General features: G+C 43.4%; 2 protein-coding genes across 3 annotated transcripts; one reads left to right on the top strand and one right to left on the bottom strand.

The window, feature by feature from the left end:
• Positions 1-279: 279 nt before the first annotated feature.
• LOC135452457 (CDC42 small effector protein 2-B-like) lies at positions 280-6206 on the bottom strand. Of its 2 annotated transcripts, none has more exons than XM_064722536.1 (4): positions 5551-6206; positions 3890-4097; positions 3363-3464; positions 280-2832 (listed from the first exon to the last, which is right to left on the bottom strand). In XM_064722536.1, the coding sequence occupies exons 2-4, from the start codon at positions 3941-3943 to the stop codon at positions 2758-2760; spliced, it is 231 nt and encodes a 76-aa protein (XP_064578606.1). In that variant the 5' UTR covers positions 3944-4097; positions 5551-6206; the 3' UTR covers positions 280-2757. The 2 variants fall into 2 exon arrangements, with proteins under 2 accessions (XP_064578606.1, XP_064578605.1); XM_064722535.1 differs by having other exon boundaries at positions 5491-6161.
• A 2253-nt stretch (positions 6207-8459) lies between these two features.
• On the top strand, positions 8460-11416 carry LOC135452456 (nicotinamide riboside kinase 2-like). Its single transcript, XM_064722534.1, has 8 exons — positions 8460-8755; positions 8903-8993; positions 9374-9419; positions 9557-9743; positions 9981-10052; positions 10733-10839; positions 11038-11129; positions 11237-11416. Exons 1-8 carry the CDS (start codon positions 8730-8732, stop codon positions 11240-11242), a joined length of 627 nt encoding a protein of 208 aa, XP_064578604.1. The 5' UTR covers positions 8460-8729; the 3' UTR covers positions 11243-11416.
• The last annotated feature ends 130 nt before the right edge of the window (positions 11417-11546 follow it).

Below are 11546 nucleotides of genomic sequence, written 5' to 3'. Positions count from 1 at the left end.
GTAAGGTCTTCACAGCCTACAACGTAGATTAAAAAGTTTGATCAATTGTTATTATTTCTGTATTTTATTTCATTCAAGCTCAAAAATCCACCAAACCCCACAACGGAGTAAGAACTTGCATAGAACAGAGAAGACTTGATGTAAAATTGTGCTCTCTAGTGGAGAAATTTCATTCTGTGCAATAAAAACTCAAGGCATGCTGATCCATCCACTGAACCAACAGATCTTCAGTGCAGAGAAAGTATCAACATTTTCCACAATATGAAAAGACCACCAGTGCCCAGTTCAACATGTTTATTATAACTAAGATAGGCTCATAATGAGTTACATGACAGATTACAGGTATATAAGGTTTCTAAATATAGAACAAAAAATACCTAAGCCCTAAGACATGTGTCATGTTTGTTAGATTTTTTAAAGTTATGACACTTTTAATGTAATAGCAAAACATTTCTTTTTATTAATGTTGCACTTTATTATGATCCTTTATAATACTATATAGCATGATGAAAATAGGTTATTTTCACACCAGATAGCGCTACTTGGTTTACATGATCAAAACTAGGATTTTTCTCTAAATTAAGTGTTTAATAACAAATTTTCTGTTCATTTCTGTTTAGAGAGAAGAACTGAAATATTCACCAACACCTTTTTTCCTAGTTCTAGCACTAATTTTAAATCTGCTGAATGGGTCTTCAAGAAACCCTAACTCCTGTTCATGTGCTTTCTTACACTGTTAACAAAACACAGCCCATTTTCTACATGACAAGTGCCCTATCACCACTTTTTCTGGGCAGGTATAGATGACTGAATGCATTAATTCTGTGTAATAGCAGATTAATTAGAGTCTATTCTTTCAAACAACTTGGCCACTTTCTACTTCCTCAACACAATACAGGATTTAGATTCTTTAAACTCTGTATCTTAACTAGGCTGTTAGAATATATCTCAAGTTAGAAGACAGAAATGTAAAAGATTTGCAAAAGCTAAATGTACAGTTAACGATGCTAATTTATAAATATATTAAAATTTGGTGTGCAATCTAATTCAAGAATAAGGATCTAGCAAGACATGGATATTAAATTTCTCTTATGTGGTTACAGAATGCTATGATCAGCTGTTGACTGTTACAGAAAGCAATACTCCCTCTTCCTTTTTGGAACTAAAAGATAAAATAGGGGGGAGGGGAAAAGCTGTTTTTTTGAACTTATTCAGAAACACAGAGCTACCATTCATGTTTTAAGTTCCCAAGTATACTCAGAAAAGGCAGCCTAACAATTCAGGAAAGCCAGCAGCCTAGATTTAAGAAGTATCACATCTATAAACAGAATCATACAAGTTAAAAGATTTGCTATAATATATAATTTTTTTTTTTAATGAAGAAAAGTTTGTAACTGATCTTCTGCCAAGAGCAAGGGCAGAGTTTGCTGACTTCCAGCATAACTTGTGCTGATATGGCAGCAATTTAAACACTTATAATTAGTTAATCCCATGAGAGCAAGCAGATTTCCTGTTTCTACAATGGCAGTCATACAGAATTTTGAGCTGGGGAACAATTGTCAGTGATTGGGTAAGAGAAAAACCCAGTTCTGCTTCAGCAGTTTTGTCATGTCACTTAATAGAAAGATGAATAAGAACTAAGTAATAAACTGTAGTTTGAGTATGTCTAAATATTTATGGATATTTATTTAAATATTTATGAAGTGCTGGAACTCTGCAAAATGCTGTTCCCATTTAGTACTCTCCTGCAACTTTTCACAAGTTTCTTTAAATGTGTGTCCTTCACATGGCCGTATCACTTACACCACATGCAAGAAAAGATTAATTTCATATAAAACAGACAATCTTGAAATTAAGGAGCCAGAAAGACAAGCAAGATACCCCTTGAAGTCTTGTGTGGTTACTGCTACAGAGAGGTAACAAAGAGAGGGATCTTAAACGTGTTTAGTTTAAAATTCAGTGGTAGTCAAGCACAACTAACACACCCTTGTGAGCACACTGTAGCACCACTGCAAGTTAGCTGGCAGGTACAATTAGCTGTGTTGCAGTAACAGCTGCCAGTCACAGCAGTGTGTGTGCATGGACGGGAGGCAGCCCAGCACTGAGGGACACAGCTCTTGCTCTCAGTCTCATGTGAGAGTCAGAATGTTTGCAAAAGTTTCATTTTTAGATACAAAAGTGTTATCTCGGCAAGGCAGAAGTTTCACTGTGTTTTGCAGACTCAGCTAACGATCCTACATTAGAGTTCATTCACTATCAAAAGGCATTAAAAAATACCAAAGATTTATGCATTAGGTTGTAAAGCATCAAAAAAACAGATCCAAAGTTATCTGACAGCTACAAGGTCATACTTAGCCACTCAGTTTAGCCCATGTAAGAAGTGAAATCATGCGACACCTTCCAATTAAACATCCTCTGCATTTCCTGAGAGGAGAAAAAGATGCCAAAATCCCAGACAATTCATACTGACCTCCAACTGATATGAAAGCTTTGAGAAGCTTTTGGGACAGAGCTAGGAAGGCATCCACAGTGACAAATTACAGTTGTTACTACAACACTACCATGAAAGACCATTTTAAGGATAATTTACAATAACTCCTTCAGATGATATTGTGCAAAGAACACCAAAGCTTTTACTGACCTATTTTTAATTCAGGTGCTCTCCCTACTCCATGACAACAAGGTTTTAGAGAATATGAAAGCACAGTCCAAGGGGTCCTCATAAGACAGAGCAGATTTCAGCCTTCTCTCAGTTTTCTATATTTCAACAGTTGCAGAAGTGCCATTTGTGTAGCCTCCTTTAGACTTCATGTGGTCCTGAATTGACACAGCCTAGGAAAAAATAAGCCTATTAGAAGACATCTTATAAATTCTGGTTGCCAGAGCAATTATTAAAGGCATCAATTTGAAAGGGCAGGTGGGCCATATGTTTGCAGTGCTGAGTCCCAACAGTAGGGAGAAATAATAACTAAAGACAGGACTGTTAAATACTATTTTAAGGCAGTTTTGGGATCCATTTTGCTATACAAAATCCACTTATTCTTACATCCCTCACCCTCCACAGCTTTGACTTCAAGGTGATTTGGTTCTAGCATCAAGTGCATCCATAGAATCTGCATCCAAAAGGTTCTTATAGTGTGTAAAGATACACTGAGAATGAAATGCTCATTTCCTCAGTATCTCCCACAGTATCTCATATTTACAAACCAAAGACAGTTCTGTTCTGATGCTACTCTTAATTAAAAAATAAAAACCCTCAAGATTTTTCTCTGTGTTATAATTACCTAGTATTTTATTAGCTACCTGCTCTGCAGGTTGCTGAGGGGAGAGGTGTGCCTCTCCCCCCAGGGGTGCACACTTACTGAGGAATAGTCACTGCTCATCTCCCCGGCCCCGACGTGCGCCGTGTGCACAAAGTTCATGGGCTCTCCTATCATATTCCGGTCCAGTCTCCGGCGCCTCTTCTATGAGAAAACAAAATATCTTAGGGCTCTATTCAGAAAACATCAGCAGCTTTCAGCCAGAAACAAGTAGCCAAGATAAAAATAGATAGCCAGGACTGACCCCAAATGACACCTCATGGCAAGCAGGCTGAAGTGTCAGACTGTTCACAGTAGGACACTATGAAAGTCACTTTTATTCCTGCTAATTGAGTTCTAGCAAAAGCTTTCTTTGCTGCTGGAAAGTCAAGGCCTGAGAACTGCAAACAGTCACACTGTCTGAGTTTCTGGCAGAGAACACAGTTCAAACATAGCTTAACAGGACTGGTTTTAGCTTTTGCATTACTTTGCCCAAACTAATCAAAACAACAGTAATGAAAGTGTTTCCCACGTAACTGGAAGACAAAATTTCAAATCCAATAAAGGATGGCAGTTGTGCATCTACCTACCGGTGGGGGCTGTTCACCATTGCACCAGTTAAAACAAACCAGGAACTCAGTCATTATATTTCTCAGTAGGTAAAAAGGTCTTGTTGAGTGTAATTCTCTGGGAGTTCGAGCAGTACAAGGACAAGTGCAGTTCCCAGAGTGAGCTTAGAAAGGAAATGCTTGTGCAGGGTCACTGGTAGAGATCACAGAATGCATCTGATAAGTACACCTGCAAAGAGATTAATATTTAAATTTATATTGAAATATATCAAAGTTTTGTAACAGTTATTGAGCAATAGGCAGTTCCTAAGACTAAACCAAACCTGTTACATTCTTAAACATTCCTGTAGAGAAGAGGAGCATCAATTTAAAATTACTATGTTCACGTCAGAAATCAGGGTTAAGAACCCTGCATATTTACAGAGAGTACTGGAAGTTGTTTATAGAAATATGATAAAATCAATACTAGAATTAAGCCTTGTTTAACAGTCTGTGATCTGGTTGTACACAAAGTTAACCATTACTTACGGATTATTTTCATAAGTAATTTAAGTCATGAAACTTTACTGTTCTGTAAGAAATCAGCTTTGAACAGATTGATCTGCTACATTAACCAACTGAGGCCTTACATATGATATGGTTACTCTACTTAGATAGGACAAAGCTCAAAGGAAAGAGCCTTCTATAACTCCAAATAGGCCTTAAAAGAGAAAAGAAGAGCCTTGCATACCAGCAAGAAAACCATGCATCAGAGCCTAGAGCTTCCCAGAATGTATAAAAGTATTAACATAGCAATGCTGAACTGGAGACACAACCAGGAAACTCACTAAGTACCGTGAGACAGCCCAATTTTTAGTAGTTACTGACTTCTTTTTTTTTTTTTTTTTTTTAATGTATCTTTGTTCAAAGGAAGCCTTGGGTTATAGACTAGCCTTTGCTATCAAATTTTTCATACCCCAGATCATTAAACAATATCACAACATGTTCATTTAAAGAAACTTTTGTTGTTTTTCTGAAGCTTACAGCTTAACAGAAGTTAAACAGTATAATCTCATCAATTCAGTCTTTCTGAACCCCCACTAAAGCTTTCACAGCAAACCAGCATAAGCTTCAGAGGCATTTCCTCCTTCATAGGCATTTCTTATGTAGTCTCACAATTATGTAATTACCACATCTATTTCTTTCACTTTTGTGGTTTTCTAACATTTCATCATGTCTCACTTCAAGCAGATTTTTAAAATTTCTGCGATTTATCTTTCAAAGCATGCAATGTGTGCCCCTTTGTTTTAAGTAGTCTATATGATACATTTCTGCAGAATGTATTATTCCAGTTTGTCCTAGGTGGTTTTAATCCAATTCATTATCTGCCTCAATTATCATTTTTCACCTCATGCCCACCACCGAGAGGGACAGCAGTTCACACAACCATAAAGACAAGCACAAGTCAAAGCTTTTGCCAGCACTTCACATTAACTGCGGATTTTTGGGGTTTGTTGCATGTTAATGAGACCACATCAAAGCTAAGCTTTTCTTAAGTGTGTCAGTGCACAGAGATCACCTATTTGCAAAGCAGAGTGACTGACGGACCCCTGCCCTTCCCAAAGCAGCAGCTGAACGCCTACCGTCCTCCTGCCGTACCCCCGTGTGCGTGTCCATCTCCCTGCGTGGGGCTCCGTGCGTACCTCGGCGCTGCCTGCCGCTCCCGGAGAGTCCTGACAGGATGGTGTGTCCTCATTCAAGCGCTGGCACACTCCCAGCTCCCGTCTTGGCAGCTTCAGCACATTTACAGTTCATATTCCTGGGTTATAATTAGTCCTGTTGGCTAAGCAAGAACGCTCCGCTGCGCTCCCATGCCCTGCGGCGGCTCCTCCGCTCCGGGAGGTGCTGCTCAAGTCTCCCGTGCACTTCACGCGTCCCTACAGGTGTCAGAAACGCAGAGAGGAGACCAAAAATAGAGCCCTGCTCTGGCGTCAGATTTGTGCAGCCGTGCAGTTTTCTCAGCACTCCCCATGCAGCCTGTGGCTCACTTCCACCCTGCGGCAGCTCTGCAGGTGTCCTGCTGGCACACGGCGTGCTCAACGCCTTCCTGTTGTCTTTTACATCAGAACGCTTCTTTTCCTCTGCATGACTCAGAGAATCATCCCCCAGGACAGGAACGTTTGTGCCAGGGCATGGGACACCACCTTGCTCCCAGACACTCAAGGTTTCCACACTAACCAGAAGAATTTTAAAAACATCTGAATGTTTTCAGGCTCACCCAAGACAAGTAAAAGCCAACACGAATCCCCAAAGCAAGGAGAAAACAACATTTTGTCACAGTTGGCACACAGAGCAGAATGGGACAATATCCTGTTGTTCTTTCCCTCTGTTTTTCACCATGGCAGCAGTATCATCCAGGCCAGGAGACAAAGGGCCTGGGAATGGCTAGCACGCGCAGACACGGCCCTGGATGTGCTGGCAGGATGCACAGCCCTGCCGGAGCCCAGCACTTAAAGTGCCCCAGAGCTTTGGGAATGCTGAGATAAACCTCCCTGAGTGTAACAATCAACTTCCACCACTGCTGTTATTAAAAAGTATTCAAAGTCTTGCTGTATTTTACTTGTAAAATATCAACACAAAATATTGACCTGAATCGAACCAAAACCTGATTCTTTACATAGACAGGGGAGACACATGGTAATGTTGATAAATAACATCACTAAACATATTTATTCTTCCCAACGGGCCTTTAGACTCAAGGTCAGATCATGAAAAATCCTTGCCTCGAGCTGTTGGTGCAGGACAATGAGGGTACAGTTAGTGAATATTGTCTCAGGCTGCCACCCCCCTGCCCTAAATCAGTGCTAAACTGGGTTTACTGCTGGGCCCACTTGCTGTCATTTTCATTCCAGCTCTGGCAGTACCGAGTTCATGCAAGGAGCAGTGTATTTCAGCCTAAGTGCCTTTCTAAAAACCACCAGGCTTCTAATTTGTTCATTATCCCTCCTTTGCTCACTTGACATCAACATCATGTTAAAATCCTCAAACTGTTGTACGTTTACGTATTTCAATGACAAGGTGTGGCAAAAGACAGCAAAACTTGCATTAGTTTTGAGCATGAAGTTTGGAGAGTGCATCTTGCTTGGTAAAAAGGTGAAGAGTACAAAACAATTATTAAGAATTTGGAAGAACCTTGGGGCCAAAACAGCTAAAAGCTGCTGTAGAGTGAACTTAGCTGCCTGTAAATAGCATTCTGATTTTACCAGGGTATGTAAAATACAGATTACAGGGATGCACTCCTCAAACTATATAATTATAATGCCACTATGTATCATTAATTTATATATTGGTCTACCTTCCTGGAGCTTTGCAGAAAGCTGATAATAAGGTTTTACCTGCGTAGGATTTTAAGAATCCTACCTGTGTAGGATTTTTAACCTAAGAAATCGGGGTGTACTCTCTGAGGACATCCTTCTTTCCAAAGCTAAGTAGACATATATTTAAAAAATAATTTTTCAAAACCAAACCAACCAACCAAAAATAAAGAAACACCAAAAAACGTCCTCACACATAAAACCCCCCAAACCACAAAGGCAGTCCCTCTGTTTAAAAGTGAAAATGAGCTAAATTACCTTAATATTGAAAATAAAAAAATATTTTCAACTAAGTGTCTGTTGTCCTTAAAATAAGAAGAAAAGCCAAGAGACCAAAGTATGTGTTCTGTTTGGAAGTTAAAACAACTGCAAGAGAAATCAACTAAGGTTTGCTTGCAGTTTTACCAGAAAAAACAGTAAAAATAATGAAAAACAAGCAAATGGTTGGCAACACATTGACCGCCAATAATGTAAACATGTTGAACGGATTAAGTGGCTTCTAAATTATGAAATTCACTGTTACTAAAAAAAAGCTATGATCATAAATTTCCCTTCTTTACAGAAGGAAAAAAAGCCTTAACAAGAAAAGGCAGAGTTCCTCAGGCACAGCAGAGGAGCAAACACGATGGCCAAGGAAAAGCCTATGAGGGCAGCAGGAAAAGCAGGAATAGCTCCCATTTAGAGAGGGCTGCAGGACAGAATCCCTCGGTGTGGATGTCGCGGTCGGTGTTCCCCGGGCCTCCCGAGGCCCCGGCCCGGCCCGAGGACGCGCCGTGACCTTGACCCAGCGATGCTGGCGGGGCTGCCCGGGACAGCGGCAGGGGGCGCCCCCCGCGCTCGCGGCCTTCCCGCCCCGCCGCTCCCTCAGGAGCCTCGCGCGCCCTCACGGGGAGCCACCGCCGCTCTCGGCCCCAGCGCGGCCCCGCTCCTCACTGCAGAACCGGGCCGGTGTCCGGAGCGGGGCCCGGCCGAGCCGCCGGTATTGCCGCAACTCCGCCCTCACGGGAGGGGAGCGCGCGGTCCGGAGCCAGCAGGGGGCGCCACGCCCGCACCGGTCCCGCCTCCGCCCTTCCCCGGCACGAGGCCGTCGAGCGCCCCCGATCGGTCGCGCTTTAACACGGCCGGACGTGAGTGAGCGCGCCCCAGCCAATGGCCGCGAGCCGTTCGCGTCACGCCGCTTCCTATTGGCTGCGCGGCGAAGGCGGCCGCCCAACGGGCGCGGCGGAGCGCGAGGGCAAGGCGCGCGCGCGCGGGCACCGCCCCCCTTTGCGGAGCGCGCGGCGCGGCGCGGACCGGCCCTGCTGCTGCTCTGAGCGACCATGGCGCTGCCCAGCAGTTGACGTTTGGCTTCTCCCCTCTCCACCTTCTCCTCTTTCTCCGGCCCCTTCCTTCCCTCTGCCCGGGTCCCGGCTCAGGCACCTAGACGGCCGGTACCGGAGACACCGGGTCCCCCCCCGCCCCTCAGAAACAGGCAGTAGGAGTCGGGCCGGGCGGCCGCCGGACGCGCCATGAACATCATCATCGGCATCGGCGGGTGAGAGCCGGGACCGGGCGGGGACGGCGGCTCGGGCCGCGGGACGGGCGCGGGTCTCTCGTCCCGGCCCCTCCCGGTGCCGCAGTGGGGGTGGGGGGGTGGACCGGCCGCACGTGGCGCTTCCCGACGGCCGCACTCTCGCTGCAGGGTCACCAACGGCGGCAAGACCACGCTGACCCGCCGGCTGATGCGGGCCCTGCCCAACTGCAGCGTGGTGCACCAGGATGACTTCTTCAAGGTGAGCGGGCCCGCCGGCCCCTGCAGGCCGCGGCAGGGCGCGGGGTGACCCCCTGAGCTTCCGCCCGCGCTGCTGGCGCGCTGCCCGCCCTGCGCCGCCCTGCCCGCGGCTCTGCGCTCCCGGCGGGGCCGGATAAGGCTGCGCTGAGCGGGACCCCACGGCTTCCGCGCTCGTGTCCGTGGGAAGATAGAGCAGCACGCGGCTTTATCGTACCGCTCCTTTTATCTGCATGCAAAGGAACCTGGTGGAGGGTTAAGATTCCTCTTGAAAGCTTCAGGGTTTGGATCTTGAGTTTTGCTTTGAAACGGGTATTGAGCTTCTCAGTAGTTGACCTGACCAAGCAGGTTTGTTTTTTTTTTTCCTTCTTGTTTCTGTTTCAGCCCCAAGATGAGATCGAAGTTGAAGATGGGTTTAAACAGTATGATGGTAAGCCTTTGTTAATGTTTTCAAAGCATAACTCAAAATCTTAGAGTGTATTGATTCTTTATGTGCACTGCGTTGTACTGACTATCACTAGATGATATTTAATTGCTGCTTAATGAGAGTTGTCTGTTTTGTCTCAGTGATTAGTGCATTAGATATGGAAGCTATGATGAGTACCATAAATGCTTGGATAAAAAACCCAGTCAAGTTTGAACGTTCTCATGGGATCAATAACACACTGGATGCCCAGATCTTGGAAGATAAGGAGGGAGGAGATGAAACAATCCACATTCTTATTGTTGAAGGCTTCCTACTTTACACCTACAGGTAATCAATTGTGCCTTCATACATTTTAACTTTTACATTATTTTATCTAATGGGCAAACCTCCAAGGGAATGAAAAGACATTTCTAAACCAAGAGTTAGTAGCTGGCATTGACTACTGCCCAGTTTAGGAGTCACAAGTCTAAAGATGGCTCTAAGTACAGGAAATAGATAAAGTTTTACTTTTCTGGCTCTTGCTACTAATTAGTTGAGGTGTAATCAAGTAGGTGTCTCTTTCAGGCCACTGATTGATGTGTTCCACCATCGGTACTTTCTTTCCATTCCATATGAAGAGTGTAAAAGGAGGAGAAGGTAAGTTTGCCTCATTTCTAGCCCAATAACATCTAACTCATTCAAGTAATTTTTTCAAAGAGTTTAAAATTTAGACTTTAGTATTAGCCATTCAAGACTTTGTTTCTCTGAAGCTTTTAGATGAGATGGGATAGAGGCAAATATAGCTGCTGAGTTAGAATACTGTCGCTTCCTCTGACTTCACACCAAGCTGTTGTATTGTGTATGTAACACTCAGTTTCTGCACACACCTTTCACTAGGCTTTTTCCTATGCTGGTTTTCCAGTTACACAGTTCCCAGGTCTCAAACTGTCTGAGGTTTTACATTTGGCTGTGTTGTTGCACACACACTGTTCTTACTGCAAATGAAAACTTGAATTATATTTCAAGAGGAATAAGACAGCTAATTTACCCAAAATTCTGCTAAAGCTTTTAAGAGTTTATGGATCAATATTTAGATCTTGGGAACTCTTTTTGCATTTTAATCACTTTGGCCCTGCACATCAAATTTCAGTTTATTTGCGGAAGTTGATGCTTGAGCTCTTGCTAACTACAAACTTCTGATAAGCTCAGAAACCAAACTGGAGTCAGTGGGCTTAGGCTAATGTGTAGAGAAGCCCAATGAAGCATCTGTCATTTCCCTGAATTGTTACTGGAGTACTTGTGAGTAACAATGCCTTAATTGTTATAATTCCTTACAGTTCAAGGAATTACACTGTACCGGATCCACCTGGATTGTTTGATGGCCACGTTTGGCCTATGTACATCAAGCACAGGAAGATAATGGAAGAACTTGGAGTTGATGTGGGTAAGTCTTTAAAGACAAAAGCACTTTATGAGATTCTTTTTGAACCTGTGCAATACTACTGGTTAGATGCATGAGAGGAGGTGAGGCAGGTGGAGGGAGTATATTTCTCTGATACCAGCTGGGTGCATGCTTTTTAAGTGAGGATCTGGCAAGCTTACAGAGACATTGTTATAGTTCTCTTATTTTACTTTCTTTAAGTGCATTTGAATGGGACAAAATCCAAGGAGGAGCTGTTTAATGATGTGTATGGACAGATCCAGAATAAGATTGAGGAACTGCTTAACACCCAGGTATATGTCCAGGTTATGTTGCAAATCAAAGGCAAACTTTTTAAAACCTGTTTTGGAAAGTATAAAGCTGCAACTCAAAATATGTTCACATCTATTTTTCTGTTTAGAAATAAGCTGCTGCTGATTCTTGTGAGTGAAGATAATTCCTGTTTGCTCCACGCTGTCTACCTGACTGCCTCTAAAGTTCCAGCTTCTGTGAAGACTCAACTCCCAAATTCAACTTTGTTCAACCTTTCCCTTGAAAACGGAGTTCTGTATGGCCATAATTAAAAAGCACTTCCCCCTTGTCTGTGATCCTAAATTGTGCTTCAGTCTAGTATGCCTTCTCAGGTGACTCTTTTCATGATGTTCTTAGTGTCACAGGTTAAAACATTATAGTGGAACTGATGTGAAGTGGTTCAGCTATCCTAGGAGAGT

Source organism: Zonotrichia leucophrys, chromosome 10 (genome assembly GCF_028769735.1).
Source record: "Zonotrichia leucophrys gambelii isolate GWCS_2022_RI chromosome 10, RI_Zleu_2.0, whole genome shotgun sequence".
NCBI lineage: Eukaryota > Metazoa > Chordata > Aves > Passeriformes > Passerellidae > Zonotrichia > Zonotrichia leucophrys.
Note: the sequence above shows the minus strand (reverse complement) of the source record. Positions and strands in the feature narration are given on the sequence as shown.

What these genes read in the sequence shown, in the direction of transcription:
- LOC135452457 (XM_064722536.1), bottom strand. Translation starts at nt 3,943, where the DNA reads ATGACTGAGTTCCTGGTTTGTTTTAACTGGTGCAATGGTGAACAGCCC. An exon ending in ATGGTGAACAGCCCCCACCG is followed by an intron (nt 3,465 to 3,889) that starts GTAGGTAGATGC and finishes GTTTTCTCATAG; the next exon opens with AAGAGGCGCCGGAGACTGGA. An exon ending in TGAGCAGTGACTATTCCTCA is followed by an intron (nt 2,833 to 3,362) that starts GTAAGTGTGCAC and finishes ATTTTTTCCTAG; the next exon opens with GCTGTGTCAATTCAGGACCA.
- LOC135452456 (XM_064722534.1), top strand. Translation starts at nt 8,730, where the DNA reads ATGAACATCATCATCGGCATCGGCGG. An exon ending in GAGTGTAAAAGGAGGAGAAG is followed by an intron (nt 10,053 to 10,732) that starts GTAAGTTTGCCT and finishes AATTCCTTACAG; the next exon opens with TTCAAGGAATTACACTGTAC. An exon ending in AGAACTTGGAGTTGATGTGG is followed by an intron (nt 10,840 to 11,037) that starts GTAAGTCTTTAA and finishes ACTTTCTTTAAG; the next exon opens with TGCATTTGAATGGGACAAAA.